Genomic DNA, 18,410 nt, shown 5'->3' with positions numbered 1-18,410 from the left:
TGTAAGTGGTAAAAGCAGCTCTTCTGTGGCTCCCGTTCAGCATCAGGGACAGCCAGGACAACTCTGCACTGGGGCTCCATGGGCAAGGTAAAATTGAACTGATGGGTCTGGCCTGGTCCTGGGACCTGCATCAACATTATTCTGCAAGGGTACCATGCAACTCGACCTGCAAGTGACCAATTGTCACTAGCAATTTTTCCCATTGACCGCAATATTACAGTTTCACTATATTTTTTTACACTGACTTTATATTACTTCTAAAAATCTATAATCCCGTTATATGTATGCTACTCTACATTTTGGTGTCTAAATCTACATAAAAATACACTCGTTTTAAAAAAAATTGGCAGTTGCATCCGGCATGGCTCACGGGTGGAGGCGTGGGCAGGGGGGTTGGGGGCTCAAGTAAGGCTCGCGATTGCAGGAAGGAGCACATTTTCTTTTTTTTTAAATCACTTACCTTGCTGTCGCCGGGTCCCGTGTCTCTGCTCCTGCTCTCCTGTTCTGACTTCAGGAACAGGAAGCAGGCAGCAAGGTTCCCTTCCCTAAACCAATCACAACCCTGCAATGCAGTGTTGTGATTGGTCTAAGCACCATGACACGGTGCTCAGCCAGGGGCTGGAGGGGTGGGCATGTTCTCCATGCAGGCTGTAATGAATCCTGCATGGAGCAGTCGAAAAATGCGCATGAATGGTTTGGGTGCCCCAAGAGGGCCGACCAAACAATCATTGCACACTTAGGGGTGGGCAAACCACTCCTCCCCTGCCCTGCTCCATTAGCAGAGCAGCCCGGCCCACCAGCAAAGAAAACATAAAATGATAATAACTGAAAGTTGTTATAATTTTATGTTTTTGCTTCTAGCACTGCTTGAAAGCAGTGGGACAATGCTCCTCCACCATAGCGGAGGAGCTGCCACTGTAAATTGGTGTTGGATTTGATTACTTATCGTCCATGTTGGTATTCTGAAATGCTTAATACATGATCCTGACTGCTCTTTGCCACACGGTCAGGACTGAGCTAAGGATTTATTAGTGTGAATCCAAGGACCATATTTGGGGTTTGTGATAGTTTTGCATGGTAATCAACATCACCACATAATACTCCACCTTCCTACAACAAGTATACCCCAAGTGGCAACCTTAGCAGAAATTGAAGAATTGATACGTGTTAGACTTGACATCTTTGGTGTGGTTTCCCCTGACTTGTTGCCTCTACCTCCTGAATTTTTGATGCTGTGGTGGATTTCGATTTTGCTGGCTTAGATGCTTTGGACACTGTGTGTAGGAAGCTGGGTTTCTGTTGCAGTAACCCCCCCACACTTTATGCCAGACTACTGATGCACTTTGACTCTATGTGCCCTGGGTCCCTGCCAATCAGGTTCCCCTGGCCTGTGTTCTTTCCCAGAAACTGTACCATGTACCCCCAATTGGCACCTCTCTGGCCACATGTCAGTCCCTTGAAAAAGGTACCATGGGTACCAAGGGCACTGTGGCCAGGGAAGGCCTCTAAGGGCTGCAGCACTTATTGTGCCACCCTTAGAGGCCCTGTACCTTTACACACACACACTGCCATTGCAGGCTGCGTGTTTTGGTGCACAACAAAGTGAAGTGATGACATGACACACATCCCTGTGTGCTATGCCTACAACCCACTGCCCTGGAATAGGCCAGCCACTTCTCTAGCTCGGTGCACTATACCAGTGGTGAGGGTACAGGTGCATGAGCCCTGTACCCCTACAGTGTCTAAGCCAATTCTCAGACATTGCAAGTGCAGTAATGCCATTAAGAGTGTATGGTGCTGGGAGTTTGTCATTACGAACTCCACAGCACCATAATGACTTTAGTGAAAACAGGGAGGTTTGCTATCAAACTTCTCAGCACATTAAACTCCCACTGATGCCAGTGTGGGATTAAATAATAAATACCCTCAAAGGGCATCTTAGAGATGCCCCCTGAAAAACGACCAGCCTCTGGTGGGTTGCCTGCCTGGTACACACCAGCCTGCCACCACGAGACATGTTTCTGGGCCCCTGAGGTGAGAGCCTTCGTTCCCTGAGCCCAGAAACAAAGCCTATCCTGGGCAAAGGTGTTCTCACCTCCCCCAGGCCAGGAAGAGCCATCTGTGGCAGGGGAGCTTCAAAGGCCTTGCAGCCTTTGTAATGCAACCCCCTGCCTCTCCTGCTATCAGAAGCAGGTCCCCTTCCTGTCTCCCCTCCATTTCGGCCGGAAGACCTGCGCCGCTGCAGGTGCACTTTTTGTGCTAAACGGGATACAACTTTGCCCTGAGCTTAACACCAGGAGCTTTGCTACCACAACCCAGTGGCCTGCTTGTAAGCAGCCACCAACCGGAGGACCCCTATTCCCCATTGGATAACATTGGGCCTCAGTCTCTGCACCAGCCCCCCTAGTGCCGCTGAGGGTGTAACAAGAGTGCATCCTTGACCCTTGGGGAACACTTGTTCTAACCCCAGAAGCTCAATCCGAAAGACCGATTACTTACCTGGTAACCGTTAACTTCATTTCTCTCCATAGGAACCTATTGACTGTTCTTTTTCTGAAAAATGTTGTGTGTAGTTGATATGCAAAACTGTTTTTACTTACCTTTTTCTCTAGGAAACATCCCAGTGTGATATCTAGGCATGCCACACTGAGTACAAAAAAGTAATCTAAAAGTAACTTAAAAGTAATCTGTACAGTAATTTCAATACACTGACTTACCTGTATTTCAAACAACTGCATTTGAACTTGCATTCACTGTAAAAACTGGTCCCGAGTTCTGTGCTCACTGTGACACAGAAATTAAGCTATATCTGGCTGAAAAGTAAACTAATAAGGGCAAAACTGGCCCTAGGTTGCTTGTATTCCTGTTCAGGGGGGATCTGGATTGCCAGTCTAGACTGGACTGTTACATTTAGACCAGGATAAGACTGGTTTCCATATGGCTGGGTCAAAAGTGTGTTGACATGGTGGGAGAAAAACAATGGATTGGGATGCAGCCCAGAGCGGTTGCCAGTGGCTGAGATTAATTCAAGCATTCCATACATCACCGTGTTTTTGTTGAGAAATTTCTGCTGCCTTGCGTTACTCTAGATTCATCAAGCCATGCAGGGCCACGCAAGTCTCACTTGCATGGCTCTAGCGGGATACAAAACTTTGATAAATCTGGCCCTGTATTTTTACAACTTTGCCTTAGGACTTATTGTACCAGTTATTCAACAACATTTACCATGGTCACTTGTGGAGGAATGGATGATTGGTCATAATTCAGAATTGTCGTCACAGAAATATCTGTCAAATTCTTAAATGTGACTCTTTAGGAATCTGTAAGAAGAGTTCCTGGAATTTCAGACAATGTCACTTCCTGAGGAAGGTTCATGTTGAAATGTGTTTCCAATTGATTTTGTCAGTGACAAAGGTCACCTGCTACCACTGCAATGAAGACAGCTGTTTGTCAAAGGTTACATCATGTCAGTCCACCATTACTGGTATTTTGTTGACTCGATTTTTTTGCTCCATTATTATTATTATGGAGGTTTATAAAGCGCATGGTTACGCACACCGGCGTGTCCCCGCGCTGAGAAAGCAAGAGAGGCGCAAGTGTAGGGAATCAGATCAGTGCAGAGCGGAAAAGATACGTTTTTAATTTTTTTCGGAATGTAGTCTCTGAGGGTTCGAGGAGCAGCTCCATGGGGAGCAAATTCCAATTCTTGGCCGCAAGAAATCCAAAAGATCTCCCTCCCATCCGAGCTTTCCGGATTGAGGGGACAACTACAAGTCCCGCTCCAGCCCTTCCAATCCCGTGTTGCAGGTTCTCCTGATCATCTACAAGACCAGGGGATAATTTCTGAGCTTTAGACTTCAAGGTTTCATGTATTTATAATCAGTCATTCTTCTAGAAGTGCAGGCCAGCTATTGGAATTCATCTTTAACAGTGTCTCTCGGCTATTGTTTGTCCAGTAATTCTTCACTTAAATTAAGATAATATTCCTCTTATTTTCGATTGTTAACTATGAAACAGATATGCCTTTGAAATCTACTTCAGGAAAGATCCCGGCTTATTTAAGACTAGGCCTCAGTGAAATTTTCTTAATTTCCTCTCAAGGAATTACATTAAATGCCCAGAAAATACATTGAAATTATGTGTTTTTACCCAACATGCTGATCTAGCTTTCGTGCTAAAGAAATAGTGCAAATGTGTGTGTAACATGAACCCCAAAGCTATTTTTATGGTGCTCTGCTCTGGTTTGAGGATGACGGTTTGTCAAGATCGTTTTTGTATGACGTTTCATAAGAAGGTCTAATTAAAAGTTATAGAACATGCTAACTTCATAACTTTGTATATCATGTAAGTAACATCACTGACATAACTTGTAACAAAACCTCTTAATTTTGAAAAACTTTGTATGGTTCAGAAATACTGCAAAGTGATTGGTAGAGGTAAAACTTGAGTTTTATGGCATTGGCTAAATATAAATTATGGAAGTAGCCTACTTTTCAAGGGATTGATTATCAATGCATGATGTTAATGTTAATGCTGCAGGCCAGAAGTAGAGGGACGCCGAATCCTTAGAAAAGAGCCAGGTTTTTAATTCTTTGCGAAAAGGCAGGAGCTATGTGATGGTTCTCAGATGGCGCGGCAATTCGTTCTAAGCCATTGCTGTGCCGTGAACAAAGCTTTTGCCCCCCCAACGGGCTTTCTTTATACGCGGCACCTTGGCCAAGAAGGCTTCTTTAGACCGCAGTAATCTGCCTGGGATATACCAACACAGTCTCTGCTGTAAAAATTCTGGACCCATGCCGTGTAAGGCTTTAAAAGCCAAGCATAGTACCTTCAACTGTATTCGGCTCTTGACTGGGAGCCAGTGTAAGGCATTCCTTTCCTTAGAAACAGAGGAACGACTTGACAGGCCCATTAGTAGTCTAACAGCCGCATTCTGAAGTATCTGCAATTTTTTTAATCCTCTTTGTTGTATATTGAGGTTTAGTCCGTTACAGTAATCCAGTCTGGCCATCACCAGCGCACCAACTACCGTTTGTCTACTTTCCCTGGGCAGCAAGGGCAGAACTTTCCTCAGCATTTTAATAATATAGCTGATTTTAGAAGCTACTGCATTTACTTGAGGACCTAAGGTCAGTTTATCATCAAGTAATATTCCCAGGTTTTTAACTTTTGTAGTAGGCAGAGGGGAATTCCCCATTGAATCCGGCCACCAGGAGGGAGTCCAGAAACTAGTGCAATTCCCAAACAATATCACCTCCGTTTTCTCGGAGTTCAATTTGAGGCAATTGTTGGCCATCCAATTGTCAACTGCTAGCATGCATTCACGGAAGCGTCCTTCCGTATCCGCCTCTCCCTCCGGTGTCAAAGATACCACGATCTGAGTATCGTCGGCATATGATGTAAGGCCAAAACCAAAAGCATCTATAATTGGGGCCAATTCACTAACATAAACATTAAAAAGAGTCGGACTAAGTGATGATCCTTGCGGGACCCCACAGGGCAGTGAGAAGGGACTGGACTGAAAGTCCCCAAGGGCAACCATCTGTTTCCTGTCTGCAAGGAAGGATCTAAGCAGATCCCAGGCCTTCCCTTGAATTCCACAGGTATTTAAACGGCTCAGCAATATAGTGTGGTGAACCGTATCAAATGCTGTGGACAGGTCTAACAGTATCAAAGCTGCTCTCCCTCCCCGATCCACCGCAACCCTGATCTCTTCAGTGTAACTTTGATAGCTTCTTAAGGAGCCAGTGACATTGACTTCCAGATGTATGTTTATGCCACAAAAAGCATTTGCAATAATTTGAACACTCACAAATGAGGTAACCACATCACCGCAATGCAAAGGAGCGCTTTGTTTAATGACAAATTCTGCTGGATAATATACGGACAATAAAATACACAGTGATGCAAACAGACCAGGACCTCCAGTTCCTCAAAAATCCCAACCTGTACCATGTGAACCGAACTTCTCACCAGCTAATCATGCACATGTCCATCCTCGCAAAGTTAAGGGTGTTGCTGACCAGCTTCATTAATGTTATGTTAAAAACTATTTGTAACGCGCACTTTCACCAACGGTTTCTTGGCGCTCAAATGACAAGTAACGATGAGCCAGAATGAGAGAGTTAGTCGTATGCAGAGTGGAAAAGCAGAGTTTTTAAAAGTCTGCGGAAACAGTCATATTTTGGGCAGAGACGGAGAGAAGATGGCAAAGAATTCCAGGTGGACGGAGCAAGGACAGAAAAGGACAGGCCACCGTGCTTTTTCCTTTTATACTTCGGGGTATCAAGGAGATTAAGAGCTGCGGATCGGAGAGTTCTAGCGGGGATGTGACGGGACAGGCTCGAAGAAATAAAGGCGGGGGCTGCATCCGAGAGGGCCTTAAAGGTAGAACATGCCAGTTTGAAAATGCAACGTTTAGAAATAGGGAGCCAATGCAGACTGTGGAGGAGGGGGGTGACATGCCGAAATTTGGACTGGCGGAAGATCAGGCGGGCAGCCTGATTCTGCACCAACTGTAATCGATGAAGGTGGCAGGCAGGAATGCCCGCATACAACATATTGGCGTAGTCGAGCCTGGAGGTGATAAGTGCAATGACCACCAGGGTCAGGGCTTCTTTGGTGAGAAACCTACTGATCTTGCGAATCCGCCTGAGGTGGAAGAAACAGGCTGAGGTGACCGAGTTGATTTGCGGTTTCATCGAAAGGTCATCAGAAATGATCACCCCCAGGCTTTTGACAGAGCGCAGAGGAGTGGGTGCAGACCCTAAAGATGTAGGCCAGAAGGAGGAGTTCCATGGGTGATTGGGGCCATCTACCAAGACAAGCTCAGTTTTTGTAGGGTTAAGTTTTAAGTGGCTGTGATACATCCATTCCGCAATGGACAGCATGGTGGACTGGAAATTAAAGCGGGAGGAAGGGAGGGAGTCAATGGGAAAGATTAACTGAAGGTCGTCCGCATAATTAAAGATCGTGGCCGGGGAGTTGCGGAGGGAAACTAGGAGGGGTTGGAGATACAAATTAAAAAGAAGAGGGGATAATGCCGAACCTTGAGGAACGCCGCAAGGAAGGGATGTGTAGGGTGCGGAAAAGGTGGAGAGATGAACGGACTGTGATCGCTGGTGAAGGAAGGATCTGAGCCAGTCAAGGGCCACTCCCTGGATGCCGGCATTGTGGACACGGTCGATCAGGATGGAATGATCGACCGTGTCGAAGGCCGCCGAGAGATCTAGAAGAACAAGGGCCTGAGAGGTGTTATTGTCAGCGCCCTTCCTGAGAGAGTCCATGACTGCTACTATGACCGCCTCGGTGGAGTGGAGGGGTCTGAAACCCGCTTGTTGAGAGTCCAAGAAGGAGGATTCCTCTATGAAAGAGCTCAGACAGCGGGTGACGTAGGTCTCTAGAATTTTTCCAAGGTAAGGGAGAAGGGAAATGGGTCTGTAATTACTGAGTATAGAGGGATCGGTATTGGGTTTCTTTAGGATGGGTACAATGGCTGCTTGCTTGAAGGAGAGAGGGACCACCCCCGAGGCAAGAGAGTTGTTGAGTAGTGCGAGGGGGGGGCCGGGACATGCAAGGAAAGCTTCTCTCAAGATCTGCGGGGGGCAGCAGTCATTTGGGGAACCCGACCTGACTTTGTGCAGGAGTGAGGTGAATTCTTGTAGGGAGATGGGAGGAAACTCCGACAAGGTGTTAGTGTTTTTAGGGGGAAGAGGAGGGGGAGTAGGAGATGCCGGGGTCGGGATGTTGTTTTTTATTGTAGTGATTTTCTCTATGAAATAGGAATTAAGTGAATCGCAGAGGGGTTGAGTCGGCTGGGGCTGGGGGGTAACCCTATCCGGCAGGGAGAGCTCGTTTACAATAGAGAAGATGGCCTTTGGATTGTTATTGGAGTCCAAGATTATCTTGGAGAAATATGCCGTTTTAGCTGCCAGGATCGAATGTTTGTAGATATAAAATCAAGGATATCCAAAAGTAAGTGAGAACCTAGCTATTTCTATCAAATAATGGAACACAATGGTTCATCCTCTCAAAAGAGTCACTTTATGGAAATTCTAAAAATGGCAAAACATGGTCTGTAGTTAAAACAGAAATAGAGACAAGAACCACAAAACTTGTTGTAAAGATGTTTTAAGACTGTTTTATCTTGTCGCTGTACAAACTCTATACTATACATTGTGTACAGCTCAGTGCTCAGTACAGTGAGGGCAGGAGGATACAATATAGTAATAAAAATTGTCGATAGGATAAAAATAAAAACAAACTGGCCCCTAAATTCGAAAACAAGTGATGGGAACGTTTTCAAACGAGCTAAAAGTGCAAACAGAACTGTCATAGCACGATGATTTCTGTAAATCCCCAAGGTCTTATCAATCCATTTGGATTTAGGTAATAGCATTTGGCCCTGGCGTAATAAACTGTAGTTCATCAACAAGATAAGGAGCAGTTATGGACAATATCTCAAGGTAATTTAATGCTGAGAACACAATAGGCTGCTTTGTAGGCTACTAAATTTAAACAAACAAACGAGTATAAGGCCCTGAGCTCGAAAGATGGTGCTTTACAGGCAGGCGCTGGGGCAAGTTCAATAGCCGCAAAAATCTACAACATTCGAATGAGCAACCTTGATATAAGACAGTCTCTGTTCACCTTTCTTTGCTCAGTATGTCCTACATGTTTAGCCAGTCAAGAGCTAGTGTCTTGGTTAACAGCAACAGTAGTCGCTAAAGTTCTTAAAATGTCAAAATTAATTTACCTTTAAATTCTAAGATAATATATGAACGGCAACAATGGCCATGGTGTCTAACTATGCTTTCATTGTTGACAAAACACAAAGAGTCAACTGGTATAACTTAGTTCACGCATTTTACAAATTAGCAGTTGTACTCAAAGCACTAAATCAATGCAAAAAAAATGAAAATAAAAAACACTTCCCCCAATATTTCATGAGAAATTTGTACTGAGAATATGTGAAATCCCTAAAATAGTGAAGGTATGGAAATACAAGTGCACAAAAAGGATTACAACAAATTAAAAAACTAACAACAATTTTTAGAAAAGTGCACAGTGTCCCTGCAACATAACACACCAATTGATTTGCTATAATTTATTGAGTTGTTGTTACAGAAATTACTCAAATGTGTGTTTTAAAGATACGCGTTTGAAAGTTGGCAATTACTGATGTGATCAGTCTACTTCGATGTATTTCTCCTCACTGGAATACTGTTCACTTTTAATAATGTTGTTGTTGAATTTGTTGTAAACCTTTTTATTTACTTGTATCCTCATACTGTTCATTTTTCATGAGTTTCACTTATTCTCTGTAAAATTATTGCTGCTAAATACAAGACTCTGCACAATTGCACTTTAATTATTTTTACTAAAAGACTTGGCACAGACACTTTGACCATTGCTGCTAATTGTAATATATTGCACAGGTACTCTTTATTTAGTACATCTTAATTTTTGAAATACCAACGTATGCCTTTCAAATTTGGGCGTTTTTGGAGAAATGGTCTTTCTGATAGGTGTGAAATCTGAAAGAATCTCAAAATGAACCTCTTTAATACTAGTATTATATGTGCTTTTGTTTTTTATAGCCGCCATATCAGATAGATTGATTTAGTCTAATTAAGTGCACTCTTGTTATTACTGTTAAAATGCGAGACATCGCACAAGTGCACTTCACCTATTGTATTTTAACTAGGGTATATTGAAATGTGACTTAAAATGGGGGGAGTGTGGACGTCCCATTGTGACCTTTATAGCTTTAATTTAAAGGGACATCGCCTGTGACTGGTGTGAAATATGATATCGTTTACTAATGTACCGCAATATTTTTTAATACAATGTAGTATACGTGCTCTATCGGCAAAAAATAATGCTCATAACCCATTGTGTTTTATTCTTGATTGTAATGATTTTTATTAATCAACAAATAAAGTATTACTACTACTACTACCACTTATTCTCTGTATACATTTCACAAGATTCTTTTTCCCTTTTTTTGCATTTATTGAGTGTTCTGAGTAACACCTTGCTAATGCCTAAATGAATAAAATGGGTTACACTAGTTGAACCGTTGTGACCTATTTACAAGCCCCTTGCTCTGCCCGTATGTCACTTTTACCTATGTCAATGTCGATTGCCAAGTTTCCTGAATGGCTGCCCTTGTTCCATTGTGCCAACAATGCTTTTATGACATTTAATTTCATAAGAACATTAATGTTGAGTAGTCACTACATTGTAGAGTAAGGAGAACTGTAATCTAAGCTTTCTTACACATCACTTCCTTGTACCTTGTATATGTCTTACCTGCTTACAGATATGGTCCCACTGTGCATTGAGTTCTCGAAGTTCTTTCTGAAGTTTAGATGCATACTCTGGTTCTGCGTCCATTTTCAGTGCATGCCCGACATCATTGATCTTGGTCATACTGGGCTGAAGAGTCTGGATATCGTTTACCACAGTCTACAAAAAAATGGTGTTCTATGTAAAATATGTCCACAAACATTTACCCAGCTGATATGCCCTTGCAACATTGACAGAGTTCTGAGAGCATTGCTCACTAGTGGCCATGTGTGAACCTGCAGTGACTCCATGTGGGTTCATCCCATTGTGGTGACTGGGACCTAAGTGCAGATAGTAAGGGAGGAGCACGAAACTAAGAAAAATGAGGTGGTGAATGCATTTGTAACTCTGGGGAAATGCAAAAATCATATAATATTTCAACGATAGTTTAGTAATAAAATTGCATAATTTATTAATAAAAATTAATTTCACTGATCGGGCATGTTTTAATTCTATACATTTCCTATTCGGTAATACTATGTGTTAGGGTTACGAAGCTGACAACGTGGTTTAATAATAACTTTCACGGTTAAAGAAATTAACATATCAATTGTAAATAGTAATTACAAGCTCTATACAAGGCATTGAAGTGCAATTGAATTCAAACCATGAGAGAAAAACATTCTATTCATTTGTGAATGTATGTAAGACGCAACAACTTTAATAATTTCAAACATGTGTAAAGAATGTTTGACACCATAACGTGAATAGTTGAGCTGGCGCTCATTCCAAAAGGTACAGCACAGCAATTATTTAAATCATAAGTTCGCATTTGTAGAAAATCGTTAACGTCAATCTTTTCATTGGAAAGAAAACGTGATATGGTGCAGGTGAAAACATTTGCTATCATTAATTTATTATATTCTATAATACGGTGAGAATGGCTAACATGTTTATGTGAAATATAATTATCATTCGTTTACAGAGAAAACAGAATGAAATTAAAAGGAGACAATTAGAAAACGCAGCAATGAGATGCAACAGTAATAAGCAGACAAATTGGCATAATCGGTGATATGTTTTTGAGATTGTAAAAAAACCTTCTCATGATAGATTCACAGCTTAAAATCAGTGAGTGCCTCTCTTTTGAAACTCATTTTTGTGTGATAGTTCCAAGAGTGTGGCTTCCATTGGTGCAGCCGGTGCAGTAGCACTGGGCCCGAGGCCTGTGGGGCCCAGTCAACACCTGATTATTGTTGTATTTTATAGTTCAGACAGCAGTCATGACTTAAGCATAAGGGCCCTTGCATAAGTGCCAATGACTCGCCAACTATGTTACTGGATAATTTGGAGACGTACATACCACACAATGGCATACTGTGAAAACCTATTCAGCATAATGGAAAGTCTCATTTTGTTCATAACTGGGCATATTGCCATGAAGAACTGTTGGCATCAAACAGTTGTTTCCTTGCAACTTTGTACAGTGTGAATATACTGGATTGATTTCCGAGGCACACTTTGGCCAGTTGAATCCCTACAGATGATCGCAATCCTAATTTCAGAAAGACTAGAATTTGTCTGAACGACTCTGCCTTGTTTAATGCTACTAGTGAAGATTGTTAGACCTGGCACCTTGGCGTGGGTCTCCCTTCCATTTTTTTGCTGTTGCCTCATGTGTTTTTGCTGGTGTTAGATGCTCAGGGCACTGTGCCAATGCTGTCCAGTGCCACAGTGTAAGTGCTCCCTATTGTAAATTGATGTATGAATTTGTGATTCCATGATTGGTTGATTTGGTTTACCTGTCAGACCCTAGTACAATGCACCAGGAGTGCCCAGGGCTGGTAATCCAAATGCGGCTGGTGGGCTTACAGCACTGGTTGTGCCACCCAAAGAAGCAGCCTGTAAAAGTGTGTCTAAGGTCTGCCATTGCAGAGCCTGCGTGCAGTCTGGTACTGTCATGCTGACTGGGCAAGTGCACCCACTTGCCAGTCCCTAAACCTTCCCTTTTCTTCATATCAGACACCCCTATGGTAGGCCCAAGGGCAGGGTGCATTGTAAGGATACGTAGGACATGCCCTGGTGTGTGTGGCATGTTCTAAGAGTGAATTACAAACATTTTCGTTTTTCACTTTTGCAAGGCTACCTGTTCTCCATAAGCCAGAATGGGCAGTTTGATTATCACATTTTATAATCCTAACTGACTCAGGGAACATGGTAGAAATTCGAATTTAGTATGCCTGAACTTAGAATGATAAAATACATCTTTAAGTGAAGTTGGTTTTAACATTCTGTGTTTGAAAATGCCACTTTTAGAAAGTAGGTATTTTCTTGTCTAACCATTCAAACCTCCCTCTGCTAGTCTGTGTATTCCTTGTCTGGAGTTTGAGTGACAGGGCTGGGGAATTCCAGGAGACAGGGTGAGGTAGCCCAGTGGTGAATAGAGAGATCTGCATTTAGATGGGAGGGAGGAGTTGCACCTGGGACCTGAATAGGGCTGTGCCTTCCCGCCACAATGCTGGCTCCACCCCCTGTGGTGCGTCTGATGTCTCTGCCCTGCACTCTGAAAGGAAAGAAGGAGTCAGGTAAACAAAGTGCTCCAGGACTGACCAGAACTGGTTTGAACAAGGCAAAGGCCCCTCTGCCCTCAGAGGACAAAGGATTTTGGGGTATAAGTATTGGGACCCTGATCCCAAGAATTTAGATCACTTTGGGAAAACAAGAAGAAACCTCTGCTAAGGAAAGGAACTGAGGAGAGACTATCCCTGAAACTGGGGGATTGGCCTGCAGGGGTTGCCGACTGCCAAAGAGAGAAGAATGGAACTTTGTGTGTACTTTTGTTCAACTTGTGAAGGATCTCCAAGGGCTTGGAAAAGAGCTTGCCTCCTGCTGAATTCTCAGGGACAACAGACTTCAACCACCAGCTCCCCAGAGTTCCTGAGGGGCTGCATGTCGCAAGGAGCTGGAAGCGCGACTCAAGAAGGAGAAGCGTGCCGCCGTCGGAGCTGTTGTCGTCGTATCGTGTAAGGGGTGTTGCCACTGCAGTTGTCGCATCGAGCGGAAGCGTCTCGCAACGTCGGAGAAGAGTGTCGCTGCCAAAGCCGCTGTTGTCGCATCGCATAAAGGGGTGTCGCCGCTGCAGCTGACGCATCAAATCGAGTCTTCTCGCAACATCGGAGAAGCGTGCCGCATCTGGCAGATCTTCATGTCTTTATTTCTTTGCACCAAACTTTCATCGCATCAACATCGTTGCAACACGTTCATTGCCCTGTGTGTCACATCAAAAGGTACATTGACTTAAAGTGTCGCATTTAAGAACTAAAGATAACTAAGCTAAATTCTACCATCTTAAAGTAACAGTATTGTGGATTTTTGTCGTTTAGGGTCTTGTGGTAAATCTATATAAAGAATACTTATTTTGTATATAAATGTGGTGTCCATCTGTAGTGTTGTCACTTGATTACTGTATGTGTTCACACATGCTTTACACACTGCCTCTGAGATAAGCCTGTCTGCTCGTGCCAAGCTACCAAGGGGGTGAGCAGGGGTTATTTTAGGAGTGTACCCCCTTACCCTGACTAGAGGCGAGGGTCCCTATTTGTCACAAGTGCATACCTGTGCCAACTAGAGACCCCCAAGTCTAACAAAGATGATATGTCTAAAATTGTGCATTTCTAAATTAAAGTATGAAACTTGACAAAAGCGTTATTCATATCCAAAGTGTCTTTTTAGGCATTGTAGACCATGTCCACCTAGGTGCCACAAGCCATATGTTTCCTTATCTAGGCCTAAGTAGCAAAGTGACCTTGTACCTACATTTGTCCTACCTTGCTCCCTCAAAACGGTTCTAGTACTGACCTTTTACCCAGTTGATTGGTTACCTTGAAACTAACCTAATTCATTATGCATGAGGATTCTTACTAAAGTACCCTGCACATAAAGCACATGACAGGATTAACATATTCTGTGCACAAGTCATTGCTATCTTCATACTAGGTTGAGAGGCCTACTGTGCATAGTTACATTTATTGATTTAGACTTATGTACATGATTGTACTAACAACATATTGATTGTGGTAGAACCCGAGGCTAGCTTTTTGGTATAAGAAACTACACCTTCACTAGGTAATTAGAGGAGACGCTTCCACAAGACACGGCGGTCCCTGCATGCTGAAGCTTCAACACGCAGTAGTCTGACATCCTTGCGGGGTGTTCAACTCATGACCAAGATGGGGACCTTTATTCTCACCCATCAGGTAATGGGGTTGGCTCTTTCCTCAGGGATTTTGGGTTCACACACATATACATGCTAGTTAAACTTAATTACACTTAGGTAGGATCCGCATCATAGGAGTACACTTGATTACTGTCATGTTTATATGCCTGCATATATTTGCTGTTTTAGCACCATGGTTGAAATCTATCTTCTATTTACTCTGTTGGTGCTTGTAATCGCTTATGTTAGCTTCTGTCTATTGGTAGTCACAGCAAACATGTTTTATACTAGAATGACGCTGGTTCAATAAATGCTTATTGAAAATGTTCCCAACGTTTATTTTGTGTATCTCTCTGAGACTAAGTGAGCACAATTGACTAAGCGAAAAGCACTGTACTGTTTCCATGCTCCCTGAAGGGTTAAGGGTTGTCATGTTCAATGGTTGCCAGAAATTATTCAGTCCTTAGTAATGTTCAGGGGCTTATGGTGGCACTGTGAGCTAGGCTTACATATCCTGTGGGGGTGTCCGGAATCAGATACCCATCCCTCAGTTCATCTTGTCCAACAAATGCGCAGATCCCATGTATCTTTAGGAACTACATGACATGGCGCAACCAATGTTGGTTCAGTTCCTATTTAACGGTCAAATCTGAGTAGTGCTTTCTCAGAGACCCCTACTCACATTTATCCAGAGATGTCTGGATTGGGAAGGAAAATCCGCTGCAGCTAAGTAGGTATATCCTATGTATTGGCTGTAGATTTTTCAAGCTTGAAGGATCATAGTCCCCCACACTGTGCAGTGGAGACAGTGCTGCGCGTACAGGGAAAGAAGAGCAGGAAGTTGCTCTTAACATTACAGAAAATTGCAGACGTGCAGTTACTATGAAATTATTATAATACGGTCTACCGGCAACGGGTGGTAGTGTTACCTTTAGGATAGAGGTACACAAAGCATTCAGGACAGAGGTATTCTGGAATTTGGCTCAAGAAATTACCACCTGCAGATTCACGCACACAGTTGTTTCACACAGATGCTGCAGACGACTTACCTGAAGAATACTTTCCATATGTGGATGTAGAAGTTCCATTAAAATACCAAGAGCATATTAATTGGTTTACAGGTGCCCTCCCGCACACCACAACAAATGTGAGATTCAGACCGCTCAGCAGAGATGGAGCAACCTGGCAGTTCTTAGCTGCTTACACTGAACATCTAGAGATTGATACATTGTCAGCAGCAGAATTACGTACACTTTACTGAGACGTAATAAAATTGGACGGAAACCTTACTCAGTTTGTAAAGTGAACACTTACAATTCAATCTGCACGGACTACTCAGGCTGGTCAACCTCAAATGACTACGACAAATATCAACCCAAAAATGCTGAACGCAATTATGGCAAAAATGCCTGCTAAATGTGAGCAACTGCTGTTCTGGATAGAACAGAAAATAGCACAGCTTGAAGCAGTATTTCCCCATATGGTTCCGCAGGAAGGACACATAATACTAACAATTTGCATGCCAATTGGGATAGCTCCCCGATAGAGGATTGCACTACTTGGGGTACAGCTTTTGCTGCAGTTTATACCAGAATTAATGGTACCCCCTCAATAGCAGTTATACCAGATATATTGAACCAAATACAGAATGAGTACGGTGGAACCTGCCCTGGACATGTGGATGAAACTGATGGGCAATTATGTTAGGTAACATAAAAGGGGAGGCAGCAGTGGTGGCTACACACAAACGCCTGAGTGAAGTTGAAGTCAGTTCTGCACAACAGGAGCGAGAATTACCAAAGCTTATAGAAGAAACCTATGCTTCACGGGGTAGAGATAACTTGGGAGCTAGATCTGGGAAACCACACATTGCGGGTAATTCTGAAAAGGATAACTCGAAACAAGCACCCGATTTTTCTAAAAAGAAATGGGATTACAAACAATCAAAAAATAATAAGCAGAATACATCACAATCATGGGGTGGGTCTTGTGGTGTTCTATATATTGCTATGTATTTCCACATACTATTTTTCATGTGTTTTCCTCTTGCCTCATTTATGGTAGAGAATGTTGGGATTATTATGTCCCTATACTCAGTGTTATGCTGTAATAGAATGTTGGGGAACAGTGGATGAGAACATCAGCTTCAGTTAGTGCTGATCCTCTGGGCCCGTTAGATGTACATACCTGCTGCTGGAATAAACCTTCCTGCTCTACTCTACTTGTAGTGGACCATATCTTTACAGGTCTCCTCAACAGAAGCCCTCTGAAAAAATGATGTAATCTTTGAAACCGTGATAATATTAAAAAACCTGACAGGTATCAGGATACTGCTACACATTCCTCTCATTCTTTTCAAAGTTCATCAAAACACTTGGAGAGGGGAGGACGGTCAGAACACAGATAAGAAGAGCGAGTCAAGCTAAAAGGGGAAACACATCGCACTTCATAGTAAATTATCAAACAAGACAAAATCAAAATTAAACCTCAATTTAAAAAGAAGACGGTAGTTGTCCTTAAAATAATAAATGCCCAGGCTACTGAGGACTCTTCTGCTGAACAGGGAATGGGCTCTGACAATGCTAGACAGTGCAGCAGAAGTAACAATAGATCACCAGAACCTGATGGAATTTCTGGTGACAGCAGCGTTGAATGAACATATCACGGGAAGTGTCCAACATTATGTACACCAAATTATGCTCGAAGTGGAGGGGGCATACCCAGGTAAGTGATAGTTTTTTTTTTTTTAAGGAGAACCTGACATATAGATACAAAACCCTTTTGGCTGAAAGATATTGGCCGCTCGAGTTTGATATGGAGTGCCCTTTGGGGTAGTTGTAATTCTACCAGCTTGCTCCGACTTTATTCCAGAGTCACTTAAACATTCATACGTGCGGGAGAGGGTGTTAGCGCTAGCTCCCGCACTTTACCGCAATCATGGAGGATGGGATGCTGAGTCACCTCACCATGAAATCCCATTAAAATCTGCACCTACTCCACAGAGGCAGTACGGAATAAACCTGACACAAAGAAACAAGTCTGCGAGATCTGAGATCAACTTGAGTATTAGGTGTGATTGAAAATTGCACCTCTCCATGAATAATCCTTTGTTTCCCGTAATGAAACCCGACAATTCATCCTGTCTAGTTTTAGACTACAGGCATTTGAACATATGCACAAGAACATTTGCAAAATGCACACAGTGCCGTATTAATGAATAACATTGTGCGTAAGAAGTACAAAACAACACTAGATATCTCGAATGGTTTCTTCTACCAAAATATAGTGCTTGGAAGCAGATATTTGACAGCATTCTCAGCACTCAGCTCTTAGCACAAATAATGTAGACTGCCCCAAGGGTACAGGAATAGCCCTGGGTTGTTCATAGCAAGAGAAACAGAGTTACTTCAAAATTGTGATGAAGAGGCATTGTCCTACGTAGTTGATATTTATCTGGTGGAAAATGAGTTACTGGAACACTTGAACGGGGTGAATAACATTATTCTGGGGTTCACCACTTGTGAGCTACAAATTTAACTTTTAAAAACTCAAAAATGGCCCACTTCAATGTCCTATGTTTGGGATATGAGCTATCAAGTGAAGGGAAATGCCTGGCATCTAATTTTTTCGGAAAAATTTGCTCTGCTCCAACCTCCGAAGACTCTGTAAGGGTTATAATCCATTTTGTGATTCCTGAATTTTGACAGAACATACATTTTGGATTATGCGTAGAGGTTAACCCTTTTCACCAGTGGCAGCCGGCACAGGTAAGCCCATTGCGGAGGTGGGTGGGGCGGGACACGCAGGGGAGAAGCCGACAGACAAAAGAATAGGTGTTATTTATTTAATTATACCTATTCTGACATCCATCGACTTCCCCCTGCGTTTACCTGTGCCGGCCTCT

General features: G+C 42.9%; 1 protein-coding gene across 14 annotated transcripts in view; it reads right to left on the bottom strand.

Moving 5' to 3' along the window:
- DMD (dystrophin) overlaps positions 1-18,410 on the bottom strand; it is a 7,596,173-nt gene that overhangs the window by 4,591,085 nt on the left and 2,986,678 nt on the right. For all 14 annotated transcript variants that reach the window (XM_085622447.1, XM_085622454.1, XM_085622449.1 and 11 more), the window contains one exon: positions 10,315-10,470. In XM_085622447.1, coding sequence (XP_085478573.1) covers positions 10,315-10,470 — 156 coding nt within the window. The remainder of the gene's footprint in view (positions 1-10,314; positions 10,471-18,410) is intronic.

Source organism: Triturus cristatus, chromosome 8 (assembly GCF_964204655.1).
Source record: "Triturus cristatus chromosome 8, aTriCri1.1, whole genome shotgun sequence".
NCBI classification, from domain to species: Eukaryota; Metazoa; Chordata; class Amphibia; order Caudata; family Salamandridae; genus Triturus; species Triturus cristatus.
The sequence above is the reverse complement of the archived record's forward strand: the minus strand, read 5'-3'. Positions and strand labels throughout refer to the sequence as shown.